This window comes from Leptodactylus fuscus, chromosome 1, assembly GCF_031893055.1.
Source record: "Leptodactylus fuscus isolate aLepFus1 chromosome 1, aLepFus1.hap2, whole genome shotgun sequence".
NCBI classification, from domain to species: domain Eukaryota; kingdom Metazoa; phylum Chordata; class Amphibia; order Anura; family Leptodactylidae; genus Leptodactylus; species Leptodactylus fuscus.
In genome coordinates, this window is record NC_134265.1 from 121,318,325 (window position 1) to 121,330,604 (window position 12,280).

Sequence of the window (12,280 nt, forward strand, 5' to 3'; positions counted from 1 at the left end):
ACAGTATATTAGGGATATATAACATACTAGCCTCTGCCTGTGACGGCGTCTGCATGTTGTTGGCGTCGAAGATCTACCTATATTTAGCAAATTGCTGCCGTCGATGATCCACCTGCTTCCGCTGCTGAACTTGTTCCTTGCACTGTGCCTGTGATTGTTCCAGTATCTCAGCAGCTGCCTGGGACGCCATTTTGGCTGCTCTAAGAGCCGCTTGACACCTAGTTTGCTCAATCCTCCTCAGCTCAGCTTGAGGAGAAGTGTGTTGACTTCTGGCTACCTTCATAGCTCTTGTTGTTTTAGAATTTTGCGACAAATTAGATTTTCATTTTCCTGGCATGTTTAACCGGTTAAGGATCAGGTCTAAAAGTACCTTAATGACTAGGCCTCATTTTTCAAAACCTACATGTCACTTTATATTGCAATAACTTTAAGACGCTATAACTTACACAAGTGATTTTGAGACTGTTTTTTCATGACACATTATACTTCATGTTAGTGGTAAACATTGATGAAAATTTGTATATTTTATTTATAAAAAAAATTGGAAATTTGATGTAAATTTGGGGGAAAAAAATAGCAATTTTCAAAATGTGAAATGCTCTGCTTTTCAGGCAGATAGTCATACCACCCAAATACATTACTAAATATTATCTACCATATCTCTGCTTTATATTGGCATCACATTTTAATCATTCTTTAATTTATTTTGGGTGTTAAAGACTTACAAGTGTAATAGCAATTTTCCAGATTTACAAGAAAATTTCCTGAACTCATTTTTTAGGGACCACTTCAGTTCTGAAGGGGATTAAAAAGGTCTATATAATAGAAACCCCCATAAATCACCACATTTCAAAACTGCACCTCTGAAATAATTCAAAACAGCATTTCGGAAGTTTGTTAACCCTTTAAGCATTGCACAGGATTTAAAACAATGGAAGTGAAATGTAGATATTTTGTTTTTATCCAATACTACATTCATTTATCCCTAAAATTAACATATTCACAAAGGGTTAAAGGAGAAAATTCATCTCAGAGTTTGTTATGCAATTTCTCCCAGGCACAGAAATATCCCACATGTGGGTGTAAACTGATTTTTGGGCATTCAGGAGCGCACAGAAGAGAAGGAACGATACTTGGCATTTGAAAAGCAGATTTTGTTGGAATAGTTTTCAGGCACCATGTCTCATTTTCAGAGCCCCTAGAGTACCAATACAATGGAAACCCCAAAAAAGTGACCCCATTTTGGAAACTACAACCCTCAAAGAATTTATCAGGAGATGTAATAATCATTAATATCCCAGACGTGACTGGTGAAAAGTGAATACAAACTGTGTGGAGTATATTGGATACATCAAATTCCCTACTATGTCCCCAATAGCTCCTATGATTGAGGATGGTCACTCCGGGGGTCACTTTTAGTTTATTTTTCCTCGTAAGCCCTAAATCTGAGGTGTCCCCTGATATACGCTTGCACAGGTTATACATTCCCTTCCTTATGCAGCCAGTTGTGTTATAATGATTTGGCGATTTTGGGGAGTTTTGTTCTTACATTGTACAAGCTATATTTTCTTTATTTTTCTGGTGATAAATAAAAGGGGGTGGCAAATTCCAGCGCTCTATGAAAATATATGCTAGAATAGTTGTTTCCTGACATTGTAAACATTTACTAAAATAGACAGTTCCTTTAACATAACATAGATTGCTCCCTTTGGAAACAAGGTGTTCCCATAACAATGTGCAGGAATGCAAGAAATATTAAATCTTACCTGCTATGTAAATCCATCATCAGAAAGCAGGTTGCTACCTACAATACAACAGTCTGCTTTTAGTCAATGGACTGTGCACATAGCTGTCGTAAAACATCGAGCATCTGCCTACTGCAGATTCTGTATTTCACAATTTATCAGCTGTTTAGAAAAAATAAATAAAATCAGTGCATACCACATGTTAATTTTTGTTGAAGTAAACCAGCTTGAATATTTACCACCCATATTCAATTGCTTCCTGACATACAAGGCAAGCCTGCATAGGACAATTATACATCAGCGTGTCTGGCAGCTAATTCTATACTTTCATGTTTCCTATTGTATTAGAGTACTCCAGAATATTATTAAGCCTGCTGCTTCAGATTTTTCATCAAGGCTTTCCAAATAACATTTGTATCACAAAATGTAACATAGTTTATTCAACAATAAATACAATTATTGTTTTATCATATTAGTAGTGAAAAAAATCATGCAGGTTCACTTTCAGCAATTGAGTGGAAGATATAGTGAAAAATCATACAGCATTTCTACCTATTCTCCTGTATTCATAATGAACTATGCTCTCAGTACTGTGGGCTTGGCACTGTGAAGGTGGAGAATCCACTTTGTGTTGCACACTCCTCCTTTCCCTTTCTCTCTCTCCTGTCAACAGCCTTAAGAAATTCTCCCTGACTTACACTTATTCAGCTGAAATCCTGTCTGGTTTATAGTAGAGGCAGCATGTCAGAGCAGAACTCTACAGTCCCTCTAGACAAGAACCCCAAACATGCTGCTGTGCCACCCAACAATAACACTTTACCACTTTCAATTTCTCAGACTGATTCGAGAGATAAATGGAGCAAAAAGATGGACTTTCTACTCTCTGTCATTGGATTTGCAGTTGACTTGGGAAACGTGTGGAGATTCCCATATATCTGCTATCAGAATGGTGGAGGTAAGTTATATGCTTGAATTTAAACGTAATAAAATAGTTATGAAATGATTTTTAATTTTAAGGTATTATTACTTGTATGCAAATGTATTTAGTTTAAAACAAAATCCATAATTATATCATATAAATGGGATTCCCAGTTTTTAGATTTACAAATTAAATATAGTTTATGATAACACATAATTGATATAACCTTATTACATTAGGAGCGCAAATTAACTAAACAGATTATAAAACTTTAAACTTATCACACTTCTGATATCAGAAAGTCATAATATAGTACTGATACACTTTAACATCTATATTACAGCCGAAAGAGTTGGATTTCTATAATTATCTAAGTTTTGTTTAGCAGGTCCATTGAAAGTTTGGGTCTTGTTGTCGTAGTACAGATTGTTTTGCTTTTTTCAGAAAAATTCATTGTCAGCTACTTGGTACGTTTACAATATTCTATATTGTTTAGTTTGTTAACTTGGCAGATATCATATTCAATTAAAATTGGTCAGATTTTCAATTCATATATTTTAAGTAATACAATTTTACTATTAAATCTTTAAGCTAGTGAAAAATATAAATGCACTTTATATCATAAAGTGAGTCTGGTCAGTTGTAAACCTTAGTCTATTATATACTACGGTATGTAAAAATTGTTAATTTAATTTAATTAAGTTAATATATGCAAAAATTGTAGTTTGCACTCTCAGGCATAATTTAATAAATTATAGTATAAAATTGGTAAAATATTGTGGTGCAATTATTTTAAAGTGAATATATGTTCTTGTTTATAATACATAGGGAACTTATTGCAGTGAATAGTATTTTACTACCTGTGTCCAATCTTCCATGGAGTTCCTCCTTCTGTATCCATCCATCATCTTATTCTTTGCACTCGTCCTCTTTTCCTTTTAATCGTTGGAAGGATTAGTGTAGTTTACAAAAAGAGTTGTCTTCCTATATATTATGTTCAAAATAGCTGTTGAATAGATTTCTTTTCCGTCCCACCTACAATACTCTTAAAAATATTTGCCAACACTATTGCATCATTATTTTCTCTGTTCTCTTTATTATGATTGCCTTCTTCATATCCTTTATACATATGAGTATAAAAGATATTTTTTAAAAACTATAATAAAGTTCCAACCATAAACCATCATTCTGATTAGACCATTAACCCCTTTTGTTAGTAATGAATGTTTAGATGGTCTTCTTTCAGTTATGCGCATAACGTCATCGGTAATGTCAATTCTATTTCTTAACCTACAGTATTGAATTTTCAATCATCTTTTTCTGGTTTTGCTTCTCTCATTATGTGTTAGAGTACCACCTAAATATTATGGACAGTGGACTTGAAGCTCCACCATTTAATATATATAATTTATAATATTGGTGTTTTCTTCCATGGTAGATAGGACTATGGGCCTCCTAAGACAACAGGCCACTGATATGGTGATTCCTTGTAACATACTTTGGTATTTTACCGTTTACCAATAACAATAACTGTACCATATTATTTTCTGAATCTAGCATGTACATCTTGTTATACTTTAATGTAAGTTTGTTGTCTTTCTTGTAATATTTTCAAGAGGGTTGGTTGCGTGTGCTAAGAGAGAAACTGTTATTCCTTTGTCTTTAGGTATCCACAATTGGGTGGTTTTCCAACCTGCTAGCATACAGTACTTTTGTGAGTTAATTGCTGAACTGGTGGTAATATCTCAGCTGTGATACCATTAGTTCCTTTTTGGTAGTGATATGGCAACCAATTATACTTACTTTTCCAACAATGAAAATTCCTCTATGTAGTAGATATCATTCGGAATCTTGTGAGGATTTATGTCTTTTCTGAAGTGTTCCTCTGTGTAGTCTATATGTACATTTTGTGTTCATTTATATTCAAACTGGTAAGCAAAAAATATACAATTGTGATCATTAGGTAGATATGAAAAAATTCTGCAAACTAAGAATGCTGTAAAAAAAAGAAGTGTTAATAGTTTATTTTTTGTCAAGTAACAAACTTGAGTGAATGAACAAAAGAGAAATTTAAATCAAATCAATATTTGGTGTGACCGTCCTTTTAGGGAGGAGTCCTGGAAGTGATGATATGGCTCTCTCAGAGCCCTGATTTCAACATCATTGAGTCTATCTGGGATAACATGAAAAGACAGAGGGATTCCAACAAGCCTACATTCACAGATGATATGTGGTTAGTTGTGGTAGCTCTCTAATATGTTTAGAAAAACTGTGTTTTTTTTAAGATTTGATCCTGGTGGTCACACCAAACATTGATCCGATTTAGATTTCTCTCTTCTTCTTTTTTTAATGTAAATTGTGAGCCCCATATAGGGATCACAATGTACTTTTTTTTTCCATTTAAGTATGTCTTTGTAGAACGGGAGGAAATCCATGCAAACAAAGGGAGAACATACAAACTCCTTGCAGATGTTGCTCATGGCGGGATTCGAACCCAGGACTCAAGTGCTGCAAGGCTGCAGTGCTAACCACTGAGCCACCGTGTTGCCCCTTAGGGCCCCTTCACATGCTTTACGCGCGCTCCCATTGAACTGAATGGGATGTGTTTTGAAGTGCTCGTGTATATGTGTCTGAATGAGCGGAGCGTAAACTCTGTGTGAAGGGGCCCTTAGAAATCTCTTTTCACTTAGATTGATCATTCATTTTATTTTGTTTATAGACAAAAATAAACCTTTAACTATTCTTGAAAGTGTTCTTAGTTTTGCAGCAATTTTTTTAATGCTTGCCTAAACCTTTTGTATGGCTCTGTATAAAAGTCCATTTAATACATGGAGACAACAATAAAAGATAAAAAAAAATATGCAACAAGAGTTGCTTCTTAAATATATGTATCACTTTATTATATTTTTGTGTACAAATTAATGAAATATTATTTCAGGGTTTATGTTTTTTTTTATTTTACACATCAAAACATAGTCATATTATCAATCAATCTAATCTATTTCTCCACGTAACTTTCCATCCATCTATGTTCACTTTATGATCTTCCTACTTTTCTATGTTTAAAATCAGGAAGATCATTGATTTTGCTATTTATTCTCTGCGTTGTTCAATAAATCCCACAGAGTTGTCTTTAGAGCTTAATGTTTTTAGCCTGCTGGATGTAGTGTGCCCAAAGGGAAATAAAAGTACGTGTGATGTACCTGATTTACCTTTTGCAGTGTGGGTGAATCAACAATAATATATAATAACAATATAAAAATAATATATCATTACAAAAAAATATATTTAAACTGTTTACAACAAGGATCCTCTGAGATATGAATATTAGGACAATGTCACATTGATTAGCAACTTCATATTATATTTTCCACCAGCCCTAACATATGACTATTTCAAATTACATATTTGTTGTGGTTTATAAATAAGATTCTGCATTTAATTAATTTAGAATAAAAACTGATCTTAAAAATGGAATAAACACCAATGGAACCTGAGAGATCCCATCAACTATAATGCAAAAAGTAGACACCGAGCACACTCATAGTGCAGATAATCATAAATATTCTGTGGCAATTTGAAAAACCCACAAGTGACAAAAAGACCTGATTGGCCTCTCACCTAATGTGACTGTGATCCCGTTCACAGTTACGTTTAGAAGATTGATGACTAGGTGGAGGGAGCAGCACGTCACAGGAACACCAATAGGAAAGGACCAGGTGTGAAAGAAATGTAAAAAACCAAAAGGACCGCGCTCACAGGTCAATAGATTTATTGGGAAAAAACTGGAGTGCACATTTTCCTTATGTAATTGTGTGAAGAGCTATAGGCTGTAATAAAATTAAGATTAAAATTAGCTGTAGTTGTGGAGTGTTTAGGCACTAGACACTCCGTCTGGCTCATGCCATTGGCTCTTTGACATGCCGCTGAAATGATTCGGCGTGGATAACCTTTTGCACAAAATCTGTTGGACATGATCTCACTCTGTATTCTGTAATCTACATCCCTGGTACAGTTACGTCTGAGTCGACGGAACTGTCCAAAAGGTACGTTACATTTCCACTTTTTGTAGTGGAGGCTGTTAAAGTCTAAAAGACTATTACAATCAACGGATTTAAAAAAGGTCTTAGTATATATTTTATCATCCTCACTGATCAGGATGAGATCCAAATAGTCTATTTTATTAGGGTCTGATTTCCCAGACAAATGAATACCAAAATTATTGGAGTTTAAATGTTCGGTAAAGACCTTAAAGGAGGCCTCTGACCCATCCCAAACAAAAAACAAGTCGTCTATATAACGTCTATAATATATCAAATTATTAGACCATTGATGTTCTCCATAGATCCACAGTTTTTCGAAATGCCCCATGAACAGATTGGCGTAACTAGGCGCCATTCTCGTACCCATGGCCGTACCTTTGTTTTGTATGTATAGCTCTCCATTGAACTGGGATATATTTCTTTTCAAAATAAATTCGATGCTATTTATAATGAAGTCTCTCTGTACTCCTGGGATTGTACTGTCTGAATCTAAGATGGACCTGATCGCCATCAGACCAAGCTCATGCGAGATATTGCTATACAAACTAGTTACATCCAAGGTTGCCCATCTATATGTGTTTTTCCATCTAAATGGCAACATTTCTTGGATGAGTGTGGCGGAGTCTTTGAGAAAAGAGGGTAATTTGACCACATAGCGTTGTAAAAGAATGTCAACATATTCTGAAAGATTACGGGTTAAGGAGTTGAGACCCGAAATGATGGGTCTACCCGGTGGGTTTAAGGCATCTTTATGCACCTTAGGAAGGTGGTAGAACAGTGCTACCGTTGGTGTTTTAATATCAAGAAAAGCTTTCTCCTTATCTGTCAGGATTCCCTGCCTATGGGCCCTGTTGATCAGAGATTGGTATTCTGCTATATGTATCTCTGTGGGGTCTGAAGGGAGTGGTGAATAGTATTCAAAATCGGAGAGGATACGTTCAGCCTCCCTCATATAAACGTCCCTATCCTGAATCACTATCCCCCCTCCCTTGTCTGCTGATCTTATAACAATATTGGTGTTATTACTTAAAGATTTCACAGCTTGTCTTTCAGCAAGAGTGAGATTGTTATGAATAATTCGTTCATTCTTTTTTAAGGCCCTAAGGTCAGCCGCAACTAAAGAATAAAAAGTCTCTATGTTATTTCCACGGTGATGAATTGGATGAAACCTAGATTTCGGTCTTAATTTAGTATGAATAATTTGAGGTTCCAAAGGTACATTATCATTAGATACAGACGTACTTGGACCATTGTCCGTGTCTCCATGGGTTATAATCTGATTTTCATTCTTCCCCATGTTTACTATTGCAAAATGTCGTTTGAGGGTCAACTTTCTAGTAAAGGCATTCAAATCTAGAAAAAGATCGACCTCATTTGCACTCTGTGTGGGGCAAAATGATAAGCCCTTTGATAAGAGGCTTGTTTCTGCCTCACTCAGGGTGTACTTGGAGAGGTTAAATACACATTTGGGGGGCCCTTGGTCTTTTTCCTGTTTGGGCTGGCTTGCTTTACTCCCGGACTTATGGCTCCCCCTTGTACCACGCCTACTTCTCTTTCTTTTGGTGGAGAGTGACTGTTGTCCCTCAACTTCCTTTTCTGTTGTATTGATGTGAAATAATCTGATATTTTCGTTAGGAGAGGTTCTTCCCGTGCATGAAGCGTGGTTCGTGCCGGAAGTTCTTGGGGAAGGGCTAAAAAAGATACCTTGGTGATGGTATTGTTTTGAAGGAGTGTAGTGTCATTGATTGGACTTTCAGAGGTGGTAAAATTGATTGGAACTGATGTATTAGGTATTGGACTATTATGAGTGGTGAACAAGGAGTCCTCTAATTCAGTGGGTGTGGAGTGGTTACTGATATCGAGAGGCGAGACCGCTGTAAGTAACGGAGTGGGCGAATTATGTGAGGCTGAAAAAATGCTTGAAGGAAGGAATTCTGCTGGTGTATGAAAAGCAATAGGTGAAGATGGATTATGTTTAGGTGATTGGAATGTAGTAGCAGGAAAGGATAGGGAAGTTGATTCTTTGGCTCCTGGGAACTTAGTTTTAATTATATCCTTGAAATTGGTCTTATTAGGCATGAGTTTCAAGGGAGGAGGTATCTTTTTAGATTTAGTTGTGTCCATTCTTCCAGGTTTAATGGAAAGGGTATGTGAATCTGTAAAACCCTTTAATGACTTATTTGGGAAATTCAAACTGTGTTTATTTGCTCTATTATTTTTGACAGATGTCAATTGAACACCTGTGTTTTGAAGTGTACTAGGTATTTTGCTTTGTTCCAGAACAGAGGGTTTTCTCTGAATTTTGACATTAGGATTGGTACTATTGAAAAAGGTCCACCTCTGGGGTTTGGAAGTGGAGAGCTTATATTGATTTGGAGTTTTTGGGGTCTTAGGAGTTTTTGGTTTTTTGGATGGATAGACACTTTGATCTCGTGATCCCCTCGTCTTTTTGGGTTTATTACCCCAAGACCAAATGTTATTACTCTTAAAATCTTCCCTATCCCTTTCTAATTTACCTGTCTTGTATTCCAGAATCTCTCTTTCAACATTGAGAGATCTGGTACACAAAACTTGGTTCATTTTCGTGAAGCTAGGATGATTATGATGGATTTCTATTTCTGATGTTAAAGCAGCTATCTCCTGACTCAAAACATTCGTCAGGTTTAGACGTTTCTGAGAAAGCCGTTCTAAAAGACCCCTACTACATTCTTTCAAAAAACCATTCCATTCCTCAGTGAAACTTACATCGTTAGGAAATGGAGAGTCTATTTTCAATCTAAGACCCCGAGGTATTAGAGACTCCTCTAAATATATGAGGAGAAATTGATGATCTAGTGAATGGCGTGCTTCATCTAGCAGAAGTTTCTCCAAAGTCCAAAACTTTGAGCTTAATTCATCATGCGAGATTGAATCTTTTTTCAAATCAATACCGCTTGTTCCCTGAGGAGTATCATTATTGCATTTTGGAGCAGGTTTAGTATAGCGGCTTACCAAAACCTCTCTTTTTACAATCCTTGATTTGATATAGTCCATCTTGTTACTCGTCCAGAAGTTGATCAAGGAGGGAGGTGCTCTAGGTGTTCAGATGAGGAGTGTGTGAAACAAATCCCCAGGCCTCTAATGCAAACTGTGGTCCACAGACTGCAGAGCTGGAACTAGAACAAAAAGTAGACACCGAGCACACTCATAGTGCAGATAATCATAAATATTCTGTGGCAATTTGAAAAACCCACAAGTGACAAAAAGACCTGATTGGCCTCTCACCTAATGTGACTGTGATTCCGTTCACAGTTACGTTTAGAAGATTGATGACTAGGTGGAGGGAGCAGCACGTCACAGGAACACCAATAGGAAAGGACCAGGTGTGAAAGAAATGTAAAAAACCAAAAGGACCGCGCTCACAGGTCAATCAGGTCCATCTTAGATTCAGACAGTACAATCCCAGGAGTACAGAGAGACTTCATTATAAATAGCATCGAATTTATTTTGAAAAGAAATATATTCCAGTTCAATGGAGAGCTATACATACAAAACAAAGGTACGGCCATGGGTACGAGAATGGCGCCTAGTTACGCCAATCTGTTCATGGGGCATTTCGAAAAACTGTGGATCTATGGCGAACATCAATGGTCTAATAATTTGATATATTATAGACGTTATATAGACGACTTGTTTTTTGTTTGGGATGGGTCAGAGGCCTCCTTTAAGGTCTTTACCGAACATTTAAACTCCAATAATTTTGGTATTCATTTGTCTGGGAAATCAGACCCTAATAAAATAGACTATTTGGATCTCATCCTGATCAGTGAGGATGATAAAATATATACTAAGACCTTTTTTAAATCCGTTGATTGTAATAGTCTTTTAGACTTTAACAGCCTCCACTACAAAAAGTGGAAATGTAACGTACCTTTTGGACAGTTCCGTCGACTCAGACGTAACTGTACCAGGGATGTAGATTACAGAATACAGAGTGAGATCATGTCCAACAGATTTTGTGCAAAAGGTTATCCACGCCGAATCATTTCAGCGGCATGTCAAAGAGCCAATGGCATGAGCCAGACGGAGTGTCTAGTGCCTAAACACTCCACAACTACAGCTAATTTTAATCTTAATTTTATTACAGCCTATAGCTCTTCACACAATTACATAAGGAAAATGTGCACTCCAGTTTTTTCCCAATAAATCTATTGACCTGTGAGCGCGGTCCTTTTGGTTTTTTACATCAACTATAATGCGGTTCATCAGTATTTTATAATTGTTCTGAATGATGAAGATGTCAACTCAGCCTTACTATAACTTTCCTTCAAATGCACAGAATTTCTTACTTTCTGCTAATATTATCAATGTATGCATTATATGTGCAAGAAGTTTAATTTAAGCTAGTTTAATTCATTAGAACAAGGTTTGCAGCACAAATATATGATTTTATTACACACATTGCGGTATATGAAGCATATATTCTATATGATCTATCAGCTAGTATTCTCTATACCATGCAACCTACCAAAAAGTTTACATTTCATGAACATATGGAAAGGATGGCAATTTAGAGCTGAAGAGATAATAGTACATTTCAGAAAACAAAAAATCTGTATTGTGTATAAATAGAGAGCTGCAGCTAACTAAAAGCCCAAAATATGCATGAACTGTCCATGGTGCTGTTCTATCTGTCATTTAAATCTCTCTCTATTTCATCCATATGTGACAAAGTACTCATGAATGTGGCATCAGTAACACTTGCCGTAAAAATGTCCTGAGAACAAAAATAATTTCTGATTTTATCTGTCTGGTTGCATGCCCAGTACATATTAGTTTATAGTCCTGTTAAACATTAACACTTGTGTTACAGTAAATATAGTTACATATAGTTACATAGTAGATGAGGTTGGATGAAGACATCAGTCCTTCAAGTCCAACCTATAACCCTACAATTCTCTACAGCGTTGATTCAGGGGAAGGCAAAAAAAAACCATGAGGCTCATGCCAATTGCCCCATTTCAGGGGAAAAAATTCCTTCCACACTCCAATCTGGCAGTAAGTATAAAAACCCTGGATCAATGTGTCCTTAAAATCTAGAATCGAAAACCAGTAATATTGTTCTCTTCAAGAAAGGTATCCAGTCCCTCTTTGAACTTATTTAATGAATCCGCCATCACCACTTCCTGGGGCAGAGAGTTCCTTAGCCTCACTGTTCTTACTGTGAAGAATCATCTTCTATGTTTCTGGCAAAACCTTCTCTCCTCCAGATGTAGAGGGTGTCCTCTTGTCACTGTCACGAGCCTAGGAGTAAAAAGATCTTTAGAAAGTTCTTTCTGTTTTCCCATCATGCATTTGTACATTGTTATTAGATCTCCTCATAGACGTCTTTTCTCTAAACTGAATAACACCATCTATACTTCTTTTGATGCATCCCATAATTTTATTTGTGTTGGCAGCAGCTACCTGGCACTGTTCACTAAAGGTAAGCTTGCTGTTCACCAAAATCCCCAAGTCTTTTTCATTGGCAGTCTTGCCCAGTAATTTACTATTAAGTACATAATCATACATTTTATTTTGTTGACCAAAATGCA

General features: G+C 36.2%; 1 protein-coding gene across 1 annotated transcript in view; it reads left to right on the forward strand.

Annotated features, from left to right (window-relative positions):
- Positions 1-2,484: 2,484 nt before the first annotated feature.
- Positions 2,485-12,280, forward strand: part of LOC142202482 (sodium-dependent serotonin transporter-like) — an 81,266-nt gene continuing 71,470 nt past the window's right edge. Inside the window, exon 1 of the mRNA XM_075272657.1 lies at positions 2,485-2,700. Within this exon, the coding sequence (XP_075128758.1) occupies positions 2,487-2,700 (214 nt within the window). The 5' untranslated portion in view covers positions 2,485-2,486. The remainder of the gene's footprint in view (positions 2,701-12,280) is intronic.